The 16,356-nt window shown below is 41.3% G+C and overlaps 1 protein-coding gene across 1 annotated transcript; it reads right to left on the bottom strand.

The window, feature by feature from the left end:
• Nucleotides 1–1,414: 1,414 nt before the first annotated feature.
• On the bottom strand, nucleotides 1,415–16,137 carry LOC103477213 (calpain-2 catalytic subunit-like). The gene is made up of 21 exons (XM_008430178.1): nucleotides 15,827–16,137; nucleotides 8,738–8,807; nucleotides 7,783–7,901; nucleotides 7,559–7,692; nucleotides 7,314–7,482; nucleotides 7,150–7,233; nucleotides 6,985–7,070; nucleotides 5,952–6,026; nucleotides 5,695–5,855; nucleotides 4,945–5,117; nucleotides 4,841–4,852; nucleotides 4,131–4,342; nucleotides 4,016–4,052; nucleotides 3,869–3,934; nucleotides 3,723–3,780; nucleotides 3,565–3,629; nucleotides 3,242–3,310; nucleotides 3,075–3,153; nucleotides 2,871–2,987; nucleotides 2,719–2,777; nucleotides 1,415–2,628 (listed from the first exon to the last, which is right to left on the bottom strand). Exons 1-21 carry the CDS (start codon nucleotides 16,061–16,063, stop codon nucleotides 2,605–2,607), a joined length of 2,106 nt encoding a protein of 701 aa, XP_008428400.1. The 5' UTR covers nucleotides 16,064–16,137; the 3' UTR covers nucleotides 1,415–2,604.
• Nucleotides 16,138–16,356: the final 219 nt, after the last annotated feature.

Below are 16,356 nucleotides of genomic sequence, written 5' to 3'. Positions count from 1 at the left end.
ATGAGTTGGACTCTGGGGGACTTGGACGCAGTAGGAGGTGATTCAGTCCTTTGATAGGAGATGACTAAACATCATAACATTAAAAATGTCTTAATGAATCAAAATTAATTCATCCCCCTGAATTACACCCTCTAGACAGGAGAGGACTGGTTCTCGACCAGCAGCAACAGAAATGGTTTCCACCATGGAAACAGCTCACAGGTTTTTTCAAGTTTAAAATCAATACTGAGAACAAAACATTCCTCTTCTGTTGTGTTTTGATCACCTGAGGAGGAGAAGAAGTAAACTTCACGGGACGAATTTGAGAAGAGGGGAAAAATGTCAGCAGCCTTAGCAATCTACTAATGGAGCAACATCGTCATTAGTGCACAATGAAAATCAGTTTTGTTTTTACACTTCTTTGTTTTATTCCAAAGTCTTTCTGAAAAAAAAAACTATAAAAAGAGGTACAGGTTATAACTAGCATGCTTCAGTTGTAATTTCCTTGACCAGCAGCAGCCTTAATTAGAAGGAGCGCTGGAAGAAAAATGCTCCTTATCTTTGCAGGGTAGGCAGAGCTCACTTCTTTTTATTCAGACCAACAGCTTTGGTGGAGCTCCCGCCTCTTTCTGAGCAGAAACTAAATACAGATCCTCTGCCTCATCATCACAGCGGCGTTACTTCCCTTAAGGGTGGATTTATGGTTTTCAGAGTTGCAGTCCCGCCCCACATCCGGACAAAAAGCAACGGTTCTACTGCAAGCACTAGGTCCGAGCTTACCTGCCAACAATGTCATCATTACAGTATGAAAGTAGCAAAACACAATTTATATATGTCGACCAGTGGATCATTTGTTTAGGAAAGGAATGATGAGAGAAAAGATTTTGTGTAAATGTGGTCAGACTGGACTTAAATTGCAGACGGCAGCAACATTAGAAGCACCAAAAGGGGAAATGCAAGCCAGAGCGCAGCAGGGCAGGAAATGACTGCTGCATAGCTCTCTGTGGGCTGAAGCCTACATGCTGCTGCAAGCACTCTGGGAGCTTGGCCCCAGCAGAGGCAGTGACATAAGAGCAACGGCTTCACAAATCTGTGAGAACTGGGACATCTGCTGGCGTATCGCAGTACTGAACTCTGTTTTTTTGTTGTTTATATCTGTGAGAATTAAGCCAGGCACCTTAATAAGTAAGGGCCAATAAATATAAAAGAAAAAAAATGATTCAAATATAAACTCTAGAGTTTGAATCTGTAAATTCTAATTTTGTTTGATTAAAGAGGAACAACCTAGTTCAAATCTCACAAACTTGTAGCAATTTAAGAGAGATGGTTCTAACATCTGTTTTGTTTTTGGTAGACAATTTTCTAAACAGCATTGCAATGCGAATGACTAGCACTGGTGTTGTAAAATTTACGTGCAAGAGAAATTCAACTCATCCATTTTTTGTGTTTTATTCTTGAAGAAAAGAGTCTTATTCACTGGTGCAAGGATGTTTCTCACCCACTCCAAACCTCAAAAGAAAACAGGACTACCACACATTTAAGACTTGGTGAACCTGCTGTAATGAAACGTAAATTTAATTCAATTCAATGACACCTTCTTTATCCTAGTGGAGAAATAAGCTATTACAGTAGTTCTCATTACATAAGTTTCTTCAATGAGTAATTGAAATGTGGTTACTGCTGTGAGTAGGAGGGATCTCCTGTAGCAGTCTGTGGTGAAGCGGTTCTGAGGAATCATCTGACTCCAGTCATACTGCTGCTTCATTAGCAGAGGAGGCTTTGGGGTTTCCGTTAACTCCATTATTTTATGAGGTGTCCTCTGCAAATCAGTTATGGCAGCTCCGGTTTGGTCAGCTCACTGACTCAGATGATCCTACCTCAATACATGGGGAAATAATTCAAAATACAAAAACTACTATCGTGATTCAACAGCTATTTTAATAAATCTTAAGACAGGTGACAGTTGAAATATTGATTGCTGTTTATTAGTATTTTTTTCCCCTGCTCAGCTGTTTTAAATCTGTTTCAGCCTGTTACATTTACAATTCTTAAAGGCATGGTTAAATGGTTAAATGAAACCCTGCTGATATCAAACCTGCATGGCTCTTCAAAGATTTATCTGCTATTTGAGCCTCAGTCCTTGTTGTTATTAAAAGCAGCATTACTTCCTGTGTGGTCCCCAATGGTACATTCAAATGTAAATTGTTTGATAAAAAAAAAAACGTATCAGTTTTTTTCACATTATGTACCGATCTCAAAACTTTCATTCTTTCAGAGATATTGGAGAAAGTAGCTTTTACCCAATTTAATGCTCTTTTGTGGAGGTTTTCCAGTCTAAATGAGAAAAACATTAAAGGTGTTGTATTTTTCAGCCCAAGCAGATCCCTCTTCTATCAAAGAATTACCTGATGTTTGCTGATTGTCCTTTTTTAAGCAAGCATTAGCAATAATTGTTCCCTCAAAACTAATCCCTAGCGATTAACTTATAAGCAAACCTCTGTCTGCAGATAGCGAAAAACAAATAAAGGTTCAGAGTTGATGACTAAGTAATTTTGTTTATGCAGTTATTTAATCCAAATAAGGTCCTACAAAACATCTTGATTCTTCTGTTTGCTTGCAGCTCTGTTACAACATCGTCACATTCAGCCACTGTGGATAAAAGCATTAGCAAGTTAGTCTTTCAGCTTTTCCTTCCAACCAGCCATTTTCTTTTTATTGAACACACATCCTAGCCCTTACCTCCATGAAGTTCAGCTCGATGGTACCAGAACCATCTTTGTCCAGCTCCTCAAAAGTGTCTGTAGAGATGTGAAGTAACAAAGATCATAACTTTTAAGTTAGCTTCCAGGCACCAAGTGAAACAAAATCTCCATAAGGGGAACAAAACTCACTGAAAAGTGTCTCCAAGCGAATCAGGCAGCCCACAAAGTTATCAAAGTCAATGGTGAGGTTCGTTTCACTGTAGCGAGCCACAATGATCTGATGGAGAGAGTTGTTCAGAGAGAAACCTGTAGAAACAGACCAATCACACAACTGTTTTTCCTCTTACTTAAATCTCACAAGTGGAAATATAACTTAATAAACAGGTTTCTCACCCGCGTCCTCGACGGCCACCCGCATCTCGGAGGAGCTCATGCACCCACTCTGATCTACATCTCTTGATTTGAACAGATCCTGAGTGGAAAAACAAGAAGTTAGCGTCTGCTATCAGCAGCTAACTACTATTGCAGATATGTTATAGAGGCAAAAATAAATAACAAACCATAAATTTCTCAATCTTTGTCCACAGGATCTTAAACTCTACCAGGCCCAGCTTACCAGTTCCATCTTTCTTTTACATAATTGTTAAGGAATATTAGACCAAGATCACAAGATTAAAAACTTCTTAATGATCTCCCGCTTCTCAATTCTTAGTATTTTGTAGATTTACTGGTATTTTTTGGGGGTCATTTTCTTGTTATAGAGACCAGTTCTGCTTATGCTTTCATTATTTTAAAGATGAATTCACATTTTTCTCAAGCGTCCTCTGATAAACTGTGATTTCAGAAAAATGATCATTTCAGAGATTTTGTTTAGAAAGGATACATCCAGCAGGTTAATCATATTGCGGCAAGTTGCAAGACTAAACCCGCTGGTTTTGATGTCTTCTCCTGAAAAAATGCATAAAGAAAATGTGAATTGTGCCTGAATCTAAAGATCGTTAATGTTACATCTGGGCGATTAAGGAAGCAGGAATCTCTTACTCTTCATCACCACTCTGTTGAGGATTCTTTGCAGCTCATATGTAGAAATTTCCACATCCTGAGCAATGAGACAAACACTATTATTTTAATTTCAAAAGCAGATATTTGAGAGTATGAGACTGTAAAAAACTGTTTAGCATGCTGACCTCTCCTGCAAGCTGTCCAAAAAGCTTCTTGAATTTGTCACTGATGTCATCTTCATCAATATCGATCTAAATATAATAAAGGCGAGCTTTCATTTGCTGTCAAAATTAAATGAACATCATACCGCAAATGCAAATTGAAAACAATACCTTCTCCACATGACTTTCTACTCGTTCATCAATCACTCTGAAAAATGCAAAACATTATATCAATATTGCAGAAACTAAATTATTTTATGTATGACTATATATTTTGGCGGCATACTGGAAATCTGCTTGTTTCTCAGAGAACACCCGCACGTAGAAGTCCCCGTTTTTGTTGGGCTCGAAGGTGGAGGGAACAATGAGATACTCTCCAGGGGGAAGACAGAAGCGGTTGCACAGCTCCCTCAGGTTGATGAAGGTCTCGGAGCGTGCTGCTGCACGGTTGTACAGGAAGAAATCTTTTTTCAGGTGCACCTGTGTCTTGCCAGAGTACTGCAAAAAGAACCAGATAGTGTACTTTTGTAAGAAAGCCCACATGATCCGCTAATATAAAGCAGCATTTTCTGGTGACACATTTCACTGGGAGGAACATGTTGACACACTCCTGTACCTATCAGAGTAACAACGCTGGTCTGAAGTGGACCAGAATTTATGTCTATGTGAATGCTATAAGTTTTAATCTTTCAAACTAATGTTTTTGTCACAACAGGTAATTTGTACTGGCTTGTTAGGTCTCCAGAAATATTACTGTTACACAACATTTCTCTTGTTTTTTTAATCATCATATGGAGTGCTTTTGACAACTTTGTGCTGTTTTACTTTTTTTTACATATTTGTCTGTTTTGGTCCTTCAATTAAGATATCTAAAAGAAAAAACATCCCTGAACACACTTTCATTTTGAAAATGATAATTTACATCCTTTAAGAAATAAAAGTATTTTAGGATTTGAAATATCCCAGTGCAGCCAGTAGACTCTCTGGATGATATACCTCCTTGGGAAGCTATAAAAAAAGGAAAGAAAGTCCAAGGTTAGACTCTTATAAAATGCTACACATTCTCAAATACTAATTTCATTTTTATTTTATCCCCTCACATCATAAATTGCAAATCCAATGGTCTCCATGTCTTCTCCCACTTTCCTCCTGTGGCGCTTGTTTTTCTGCATCAGGCCCACAATGACCGTGCATCCCTCCTCCTCACCATCATTGGGGTCGTCGTCCACCTCGTCCAGCTTTATCACAAACTGAGGATTTGTCCAGAAGGTGTCTAAAAAGGGGAGCAAGTGTTAGTGGAACAACTGAAGGGCAGGTTTAACGTGGCCAACCTTGTGTTTTGGTATAAAACAAAGCATTTCCATACTTATTTGTTCTATTGGGAAAGATGAGCAAAATAATCTCAGAAAAAATCTATATTTTATTCTTTACTTGTACTTAAATAAAAAATATATTGTAGTAGTACATTGCTCTAAAAAAATAAATCCAACATTTTAATTTAATTACATAGTTAATTAAATGTAATCAGTGGTTAAAAAGCATACTGAGATACATTTATTTATATACAGCTTATACCACAGCTGTCTGCAGCCCTAAAAGTTCCACTAAAATTATGATGACTGAACAGAGCAGCAGAAACAAGCTGCTGCTGCTGCTGCTGTCATAATTTTATCAATTCTAAAACTTTTTTTTATGTTGCTGAAAATCCTATTTTTTACTGTATTTTTTTAGTGTACGCCTCTCATCTCTACATTCATCAACTGAGTTCAAGACTGCAGCAGTCGGAGTAATTAGCGCACGCACTGTTACAAGCAGTATCAGTAAATGTGCCGCTGTCAAACTGGGCCTACCTGGATAGTTCCTGCAGCCGCCAGCTGACACACCTCTCCTCCATGTCTCCTCAAACTCTGTCTCCGCCCATTTCTGGTATTCATCATCTGTCAGAGAGTCAGGGGTAAGGTTGCAGATCTCAAGCTGGGAATACTCACGGAGGAAGTCGGAAAAGGACATCCTGTGAAAGCAAAGGTGAAAAAACAGGAAATTAAAGCAAAAATGGTTTCCTCCATGAAAAGAGAGAGAAAAAAAGATTTCTTATTTTTTTAGTTACCAGAATTCTCCATCCTCAGATCGGTTAGTCAGTCGCTCCCGATCCTCACTGCTAACAGATCTCCATTCATGAGAGCTGGAACAAAGAAACATAAAGAGTGAGACTTGCGCTAAGTGGTGGGGGTGGCTCCACACCTACATAGCAACCATAAACACATTGACACGGCTGTTCAAGATTTTCCACCCTTTCCAATAGGTGTGTTTGTTTATGTGTTATAACCATGACACACACACCTATAGCAAGTGTCATGTTCGGGCAGTTTGGGAGTAGAAGGAGAAAGGAAGAGATTTAGAAGAAGCAGTTTAAGAAATTTAATAAAAAATTTTTTGACAAATATGTTTCAAACTGGATTTGGAGTTGGGGTTGTTGTTCATAGAGGCATCAAATAGGCATTATTCGTCTTCACCCTATATGTTCTTCCATTGGATTGCAGCGTCATCTTGCAGAATACTCTGTGTATTGAGGTTGTAGTCAATTCTAAATTTGCTGCATGCTTGTCTACTGCTCTAGTTATCCTTCAAAAGCAGCAAAGTTGGTGTACAGTCCTCTTTCCAATGTTAGATAGAAAGTAGAAAGCACTAGATGTGTTCTTTTGTTAAAATGTGAATCAGCGGTGATTAATTTGATTTCTTTGGTTCCATTTCACTAGCCACATCCAGGCCTGACAACTCCTCAACATGTAGAATAGAGACATTGCTTTAATGGAACCTGTCTGACAACACGAAGTAGGCTCAACTACAGATGGGAAACAACATCATAAGCTCCGTTTCTATTGGTCATAAAATTGCGCAAATTGGAATTATGTAAATAAATTTGCTTAATACAAACCTTCCAATTTTTTAAAAGTTACATTCTTTGATAAAAGGTTTTTGTGCTATTCTATGGAGAGAGGAGAGAAAATCAAATGTTCTCCTCATGCAAGATTCAGAGGATCAGTAAAGTTGTGAAGCTACATCATCCTTGCACCTCAGATGTTTGTGCGGACCAGAATACTCTGATTAGCAAACTTCTCAGAGAACATGCTGGCTCTTACTTGTCACTCCATGCACCCGTCCACTCCACTTGACCCCACGGGTTTCTGATCCTGATCAGCTGCACCATGTCTCCTTGATACTCAACCTAATGCAGATCAGAAAATCAAACAACTCTGCTTCCAGTAGGAGGACACGTTTTGACCAAATAACTCCTGGAGTCTCACCTGGTCGGCCGCTGTGACAGAGTAAGCGTGCCCCTTCACCAGCTTGCTATGTGTGATCGCCTCAGAATCAGCTGCACTGGTGATCTGCAACAAAAAAAGAGATAATGTGAAACAAATACCTCAAACATAGCAACCACAGTAGTGATAGAAGAACCCAGACGAACATCAATGGAGCATCCCAAAAGAGAGCCTCTTTTCAAGGCCTTTTGGATTATTTTGAAGAGATGTGGATCTGGTCTCGCCAGTTCATGTCGCTCTGCGATGCCCCCAGTGAAGTCTTCAAAGCCCTCAATGGTGCTGCCTCCAGAGAGAGCCTCGTAGCATCCATTTATTCTAAAAGCAAAATAGCTTAGGTAAGGACCACACCTATAAAAAGCTCCAACAGTTAAATATTCATAGTCATCCATACTTAGCATAGGCTTTCTCCAGCAAGGCGCTCCAAAACTCAGAGCCCTCCGCTGAGTGAACAAACAGGAGTTTCCTGTCTCTGGTGGGCAGGCGATCATCAACAACCACATCTATCCAGTCACCAAACTGCCAGAACTGAGAGCAAGAAAAGATGATCCTACCACCCAAATCCAACTTTTTCATCTCTTAAACTCAATCAAGACTCTAACTGAGGCAGTGTTGTACCTGGAAGTGGAAAATTCCAGCATAGTTTTCAGTAAAGCTTTGGCCATGGGGCACAACGCGGGACAAAACCTGCTTGTTGAGAGTTAGGGAGGCAATAGCCGCCAGGAGCCAGCAGTCGCCTGGGAAAGAAAATCACCAGTGAAGGCCTAATGAAGCACATGGGACAATTCACTGCAAGATATTTCCAAAAAACTTAGTGATCATGTTGGTCATTTCCATCAAACAGATCTCTTCTGCTAGGCCTAATGTTCTTTTAATTTAGAGATGACTCGTACGCAAAATAGACGGAACAGAAAATACAGGTAGAAAACATATTACAGGATGAAGTGAAGACAGACAGTAATGGTAATTTGTTCAAATTACTAATAGGACACAAGACAAATACACAAATTATAACATAAGTTAATCAAATTAAATTAAGAAGAAAAACTGCACTGTTAAAAGCTAATCTACCATCCACATATTTTCAGGTGGTTTCTGTGGTGATTGGTTGCACAAAAAAAATGTAAATGTCAGCCTCATCTTTCAGTGTAACTCAGTAACACCAGCTTGTGGAAGATTTCTGGTAGACTGGGCGAAGGCACAGCAACAAGATTTGAGATGCTGTGATCAGTGACGGCTGATGTCAGCACACAAATATTTAAAAGAGATTTTGCTTCAGGTGTTTTTCCTGCACACAGAAAAGAAGCAGGAGGCTATCGAGCCATGATGCCGGGTTTAAGAGTATCGGTATTCACAGATAGTCTGTGTCAGAGTGAATGTGTCTCTGTTGAAAGCATGCAAACACATCTGAAGGGCTCAAGATAGAAAGATTTTGCATGTAAAATTTTGATAGTCTAATTTTCTAGTGAATAACTTTTGAATGTGATTCATTTCAAAGAGAATTGACATGTGTAGGTCAAGTTTAAAAAGAAAAATAATAAAATAAATAAATGTATGTGTTTGTGCTTCTCACCAAGTGCTCCCTGACAAATATCAGTCCTTGTAGCATCTTCAGAGATGAATTTTGGGTTTCGGCACAACTCCTGCAAAAAAGGGTCAATAAGACAAGTCAAACTGTGGTTCATCCTTGTTTAACCTTCTTATCTAACCCTTTTAAGAAGTTTTTAAAGTGACAGTTCATTATGTTTGAAGTGGGCCTTAGTTAACTTAGTTAAGGTAAATCCAGATAAGTTTGTCCCGAGGTCTTCAGGTGACTACTACTCCAGCAGGGGCCAAAGCCATTTTCCACTGTCTCCAAACAGCTCAAATTGTTTATGCAAATAATGTTTTATGAAATCTTGTTATTTACATGAAAACTGAAGGTTGGAGGTAGTGTGCCACACAATTTCTTATGTTAGCCATAGCTTGGCTTCAAAACAGGATTTATAATAAGATACTAGTCAAGAAGAACCAATCAGAGTCAGGAGGACAAACCATGTGCTGCCAATCGTGCTAATGGTAGAGAAGCAACTTAGTCTTCAAAGAAAACCATTTATTAGTGATGGGCTCTCTGAATCCAGGCTTCAAGGCTTGTACCGAGTAAAAAGGGGGCGTGTCCGATGAAGCCCCGCTTCGAGGCTTGTGTMGTCTTGCTGAAAACCACGTGACTGACAACAAACGAAGCAGCCTTGTTTCAAAATGAACGAGGCTGCTTCATTTCAAAATAAAATGAACGAGACTTCATTTTATTTTGAAGCCTCGTTCAAAATAAAATGAACGAGGCTTTTCAAAATAAAAGCGCTATGAGCCGTGCTGCTTCATGGGTTGTCCATTTGGTCGCGCTTCAGAGGAGAATATTTGTCCACTTGTCAGTGGCCAAATAAAATTAACATTGACCAACATATTTGATGTGTATTGATGATAGCACTAATCAAAATGTAATGTTTGTTACTGGTTTTCTCAATTGTAGATTATATTGTTTTTTTAACTGTATTTTTGTGATTTTTTTGATGTAAATCTCTTTGAACTGTGTTGTTGCTGAAATATGCTACACAAATAAACTTGATTGATTGTCTTAAATGGAGCCAGCAAGAGTAAAATCTCTGACATCTGGGAATACTTTGAGATTATCCTCACAATAAAATTCTTCTTAGATAACAATAATTAACCTGTCCACCTCCCAATTTCTTGCCTTCTGCAAAGTTCCACTGTTATTTATAGTTTGATCAGTAAAGATATATCAGTCTTGCACAGCAGAAATAGATTTAATGCTGTTGCAGAACTAAAATTCAACATGTAGCCAAATATAAGGGATGAGAGCCAATTAGAAATCCAAGAAAAAGCGAATGTCCCAACAAGCACTGCACTCCCAAGACTCAAAAACATCAAATCTCTTTACTGTTAAATCCGTCTGACATGAAAGAAAACCCAACACAACCACTGACGTTCAACATATACCAGAATTAGATCGGCTACAAATAATTTTAATAATTAAAACAAACGTCGTTTAACCCAGTTAAACGACATTTAACTGAAATCCTAAAAGGGTTTTAATGTTTTTATCTTTTTTAATCTTTTTTTTTTTTTTCAAAAATCTCTTTCTCTTTCTTACTGTTTATTCAATGTCACATGCTGTTTTTTTAGATTATGTAAAGCACTTTGAAATGCCTTGCTGCTGAAATGTGCTATACAAATAAAATTTGATTGATTGATATGACAATTCAATATGGTTTCATTGATTATCCTGTTACTAAACATGAGTTTGATGAAAACTTTGTGACAATATTGCATTTAGTAGTTTTTGGAAGTATGATCCAACTGACTGACAAGGCTGGTAGAGTTTCACCAGCAGATGTCACTAGGGAGTGATGAATGAGAATGAAGCATCGAGTAATGAACCTTTTTGCAAAGCAAAGGGCTGGAAAGATTCATTGCTTCATGAGGCTTCATTTGCCCATCACTACCATTTATCCACCGTCATCAGTGTCCGTGCTAACTAGCCTTAGCATTCGTGGCAGGCTATGTTGTTGTGAATCAGTGTAGCTTAGCAGAGAGCATGTCAGGATCGGTGGTTTGTTTTGTTTTGTCTTTTCTTTTTTTGTTGTCGTTTTGGAAGCCTGCTGCTTCCCACTTCCTCCACCAGATGCCACCCAGGAGCAGAGCCCCTGGAGAAGCGTGTAGTCCAGGGGTGTCAAACTCCAGTCCTCAAGGGCCGCTGTCCTGCAGTGTTTAGATGTGCCACAGGTACAAAACACTTGAATGAAATGACTTAATTACATCCTCTTTGTGTAGATACGTTCTCCAGAACCTTGCTAATGACCTAATTATTCTATTCAGGTGTGGTGCAGCAGAGGCACATCTAAAAGTTGCAGGACACCGGCCCTCGAGGACTGGAGTTTGACACCCCTGGTGTAGTCGAATCCAGAGACACACCTGTGGAGCATTATCTGACAGATGATGGGGATATTTAAGAAGCGGCGAGCTGACACTACTTTGCCGGAGCGTTGGTTTACCTCGGTAACAAATCGTTCCAGAGAAAGGCCCTCTGAGCATTTTCCCGAGATAATCGCGTCCTGTGTTTTTCTTCTTGTCAGGTTTACCTGGATTCCTCCATGGTTCGTTTAATCCCGGACCGCTGTCAGCCGCCAGCTCGCTTCTCCACTCAGCAAGACTTACCTGTCTGCCCTCCAACGGTTCATCGTCTCTCCACGCCGCCCCTGGATCCTTCTCTGCTCCTAAGAAACTTCCATCTGCTCCTAGTATATGGAGGACCAAAACTGACATAATAAGCCTCCCCCCTCAGTATATCTATTCATCCACCCCCTTGGATTTGCTGATTACTAACCGCTTCCTCTCGTTGACAGTGGCTGAACTGGTTATCCTTTCCAGACTCCTGCTCCGTGTTTTCCCCTACCCTTTCCCCCTTTCAATAAACTTTATTGTTGTTTTGTAACACGCGTCTCCTGATTGTGTTCGTGCATGTGGGTTCGTAAACTGGAGCCAAACATGACAGAACACTCAGGCCAACAGTCTTCCCCTGCAGACGCAATTAGGAGAGCCTTGGCGGAACAACAATCTCTATACTGTCTCTATACTGTGTCTCTAATCTCTATACTGTGGTGAGTCCGGCCATGTAGTCATGTGACTACATGATGCAGCCCTACAAGAGCTAGGTAGCCGGCAAGCAGAAACTAAACGCCGGCTTGCTGAAATATCTAATTTCCTCCAAGGCTCTGCCCAACAGGTCCTGAACGCACCATCAGCTTCATCTCAGGTTCCGCATCCATAGTACCTCCATGTCTTCGGAGGTACGACTGCCAGCGCCTGAAAAATTCTGTGGTGATGTGAGGAAGTGTAAAGGTTTTATTTTGCAATGTGGAATCATTTTCAACCACTCACCTCAGAGTTTTTTGCCATGATAATGCCAAAATAGCTTGCATGTTATCCTTGTTAACTGGACGTGCTCTGGAGTGGGCTGAGGCCAAGTTTCCCTTCCCCACCAATTTTGGCTGCACATTTTCAGAGTTTTTGAAGGAACTTAAGCAGGTTTTTTATCGTGACACCGACAAGACTTCAGTTTCTCGAGAGTTGTGGAATCTCAAGCAGGGTCAAAGAACAGTTTCTGAGTTCGCTATTGACTTTAGAATAAAAGCTGCAGCATCTGGTTGGGATGCAGCCGCACTAAAAAGTGCTTATTTCCACGCTCTGAGTGAGCAGGTAAAGGACAAACTAGCCACTCTAGATGAACCAGAGACTTTAAAAGACTTCATAAGTCTTACCATAAAGATGGATAACTGCATCAGATCACTTGCCAGAGAACCAAACCGTCGTAACTCTCCTTTTAGATCTCACTTTCAGAACCCACTTGGTATTTCTCCTGAGTCTCCAGCATCGACGCCTTTCCCCGACGCCAGAACCCATGCAACTGGGGCATACTCGCCTAACCCCAAAGGAGAGACGTAGGAGGTTAAATTCACGTCTTTGTCTATACTGTGGTGAGTCCGGCCACTTCATTGCCAACTGTCAAGTCCGTTTAAACCCCCAGGTCCGACAGTAACGACGAGGAAACTGTTGAACCCAACACCCACAACTCAATCTCGTCTAATCCTACCGGCATCTCTAATTAATAATCACTTGTCTTTTCCCCTGTCAGCACTTATCGGCTGCGAACAAAATCTAATCGATTCAGCGCTAGCGAGGTAGAACCACTGCCAGTTCCCCTCCGAGTTGCTGCCCTTAACGGTAAAGCATTACCTCACATCACACACAAAACCAAGCCAGTCTGTCTCGTTGTTTCAGGTAATCATTCAGAATCAATATCCTTTTTTGTGTTCAGTGCAGCCAGTTCTCCCATTGTTCTGGGATTTAACTGGTTATTAGCCCATAACCCTCACATTAACTGGGTTAAAGCTCACATAGAGTCTTGGTCACCCAACTGTCATACCACTTGCCTTCGTTCAGCTATTCCCTCGAGTTCCCCGACTAGAAATCCTTCTGAGAATGAATCCCCCGATCTTTCTTCTGTACCCGTAGAATACCATGATCTGGCGCCCGTATTTAATAAGGATAAAGCCCTGTCACTTCCACCTCATCATCCGTATGACTGCGCCATCGACCTTCTGCCTGGCGCCCCACTACCCAACAGTCGCTTGTATAATATCTCCCGGCCCGAACGCCAAACCATGGAAAAATACATCAATGACTCCTTAGCAGCAGGCATCATCTGAACATCCACCTCGCCCCTAGGGGCAGGATTTTTCTTTGTCGGAAAGAAAGATGGGTCATTACGAACGTGTATTGACTACAGAGGATTAAATCAGATAACCATTAAGAACAAGTACCCACTACCACTCCTCTCTTCCACCTTTGAACCCGTTCAGGGAGCCACCATTTTCACCAAATTGGATCTAAGAAATGCCTACCACCTTCTTCGAATCCGTGAAGGGGATGAATGGAAGACCGCTTTCAAAACACTAATGGGTCACTATGAGTACTTAGTCATGCCCTTCGGCCTGTCGAACGCTCCTGCCTTCTTCCAAGCATTAGTGAATGATGTGCTAAGAGACTTTAGAAATGATTTTGTATTTGTCTACCTGGATGATATTCTGATTTATTCCAGCTCCCTGAAGGAGCTGGAATAATATAAGCCGCACTATTGGGCTAATTAACCGAAGGTTTTGGTGGGACTCAGTTCACAAGGATGTAAAGGAGTTTGTTCTCGCCTGCCCCGTCTGTTCGAGAAATAAGTCATCTCACCAGTCGCCCGCAGGATTATTACAGCCCCTTCCCACACCCAAAAGACCCTGGTTGCACATCGCCATAGACTTCGTTACTGGACTACCCCCATCTAAAGGTATGACCACCATTTTTACTGTCATTGACCGCTTTTCGAAATCCTGCCATCTCATTCCTCTCCGCAAGCTTCCCACCTCTGCTCAGACCGCCCAGTTGTTGATTAAGCATGTCTTCAAGCTGCATGGCATGCCTCAGGACTGGGGTCCCCAGTTCATATCACAGGTTTGGAAACAGTTCTGTTCTGCCTTGGGTGCCAAAACTGCTCTCTCTTCCGGTTATCATCCCCAGGCCAACGGGCAAACCGAGAAAATGAACCAGGAGATGGAGGCTACCCTACGCTGCATCTCCTCCTCCAACCCCAAAGACTTGGCTCAGTATCTCCCTTGGGTCGAGTATGCCCACAATAGCCACATCTCTGCTGCCACCGGGTTGTCTCTGTTCGAGGTCTCCCTCGAACGGAGGGTGGGTACCAGCCACCTTTATTATCCATTGACGAAGACAAGATTTCGGTAACCTCAGTTCAGCATCACATCCGCCGTTGCAATAAAATCTGGAAGGAAACTATAACCGCACTCAACCACACAGTCGCACGAAACAAACGTCTGGCCGACCGCAAGAGGACACCTGCTCCGGTCTATACAGCGGGTCAAAAGGTTTGGCTGTCCACTAAAGATATCCCCCTGAAATCCATGTCCAGGAAGCTGTCACCTAAATTTATTGGCCCATTTGAGATTTTGTCGGTTGTCAGTCCAACAGTTGTACGTCTTCGTCTGCCCCCCTCTTTACGTATTCATGCCACCTTCCATGTCTCGCAGGTCAAACTAGTCCGGTCGAGCCCCCTTTGCCTGAGTGTTTGTTTACCTCGGTAACAAATCGTTCCAGAGAAAGGCCCTCTGAGCATTTTCTCGAGATAATCTCGTCCTGTGTTTTTCCTCTTGTCAGGTTTACCTGGATTCCTCCGTGGTTCGTTTAATCCCGGACCGCTGTCAGCCGCCAGCTCGCTTCTCCACTCAGCAAGACTTACCTGTCCACCCTCCAACGGTTCATCGCCTCTCCACGCCGCCCCTGGATCCTTCTCTTCTCCTAAGAAACTTCCATCTGCTCCTAGTAAGCCTCCCCCCTCAGTATATCTATTCATCCACCCGCCTTGGATTCACTGATTACTAACCGCTTCCTCTCATTGACAGTGGCTGAACTGGTTATCCATTCCAGATTCCTGCTCCGTGTTTTTCCCCTACCCTTTCCCACTTTCAATAAACTTTATTGTTGTTTTGTAACACTCGTCTCCTGATTGTGTTTGTGCATGTGGGTTCGTAAACTGGAACCAAACATGACAGATCAAGGGGAATGGTGTGAGTGCAAGAGTGATTGACAGCACTAAGACCCTCCTCCTGGCTCTGATTGGTTGTTTCCTACTGAGTGGTGTATTTCTGCAGTTAGTACCAGGGAGAAGGCAGAAGAGCTTGATTTTTTTTATTTTATTGGATTATCTTTTTTCTGCAGAAATATTGTCATGATATAATGATAATTTAAACGAAAAACATATTTAAAAAAAATAAAATAAAAGTTACATACTGCAGCTTTAACAGAACCTCACTAAAGAAATGCAGAACTATTTGGAACTGTAAACCCTTTAAGTGTTATGATAGTGATGCACATACTTTTGACAGAATTAAAAGTATTATAAAACAAGATTATAGAGAATAACAATTCCCTACCTGCAAAAATCCCTATTAAAAGCATGAAAGCCTTCTTTCATCCGCGATTTATGCTCTAACAATCTCTGACTGCAGTAGCTTTCCATAAATGTCCATTTAACAACACTCACGGTGGGTCTCGTCCAGGTGACTCCCCGCACTTTGGAGGAGTTTGGTCCGAGCTCATTGAAGCCTAAGGATGAAGGCAGAGCTTCGAAGCAGTCATCCTCAAACAGCTGTCCTCTCTCCAGACAGCTCCTCCTCAGCTCCTCAAAGTCTTGGTTCAAGTATTTCCCTGCGTGAGAGTTGGTTCCAATCCCCTTGGATTTCTCTCTCAAATGCTGAAGTTTGGTTGCGATGCCTGACATCTTGAAGGGGTTTTGAACAGTTTCCGTCTACCTGTGGCTGGCTGCCTCTCCCTCGTATGTGACTGTGTGTTTGGTTAAACAGGCTTTGTGTGATTTGTGCAGATCAAATGTTTCCACACCCCTTATTGTTCATGCCAGACAGCCCTTTCTGGTTCGCATGTTTGTTGCCAGTTCAGTCACCATAATTCTCATGAGTAGAGATAGAAAACAGGTAACACTGTTCAAAATCAGACATAAAGAGACACATTTCTTAGTATTTTTATTTTTCTTTATTTAGTGAAATCTACAGCGCA

The sequence above is a fragment of the Poecilia reticulata genome, linkage group LG15 (assembly GCF_000633615.1).
Source record: "Poecilia reticulata strain Guanapo linkage group LG15, Guppy_female_1.0+MT, whole genome shotgun sequence".
Classification (NCBI taxonomy): domain Eukaryota; kingdom Metazoa; phylum Chordata; class Actinopteri; order Cyprinodontiformes; family Poeciliidae; genus Poecilia; species Poecilia reticulata.
Note: the sequence above shows the minus strand (reverse complement) of the source record. Positions and strands in the feature narration are given on the sequence as shown.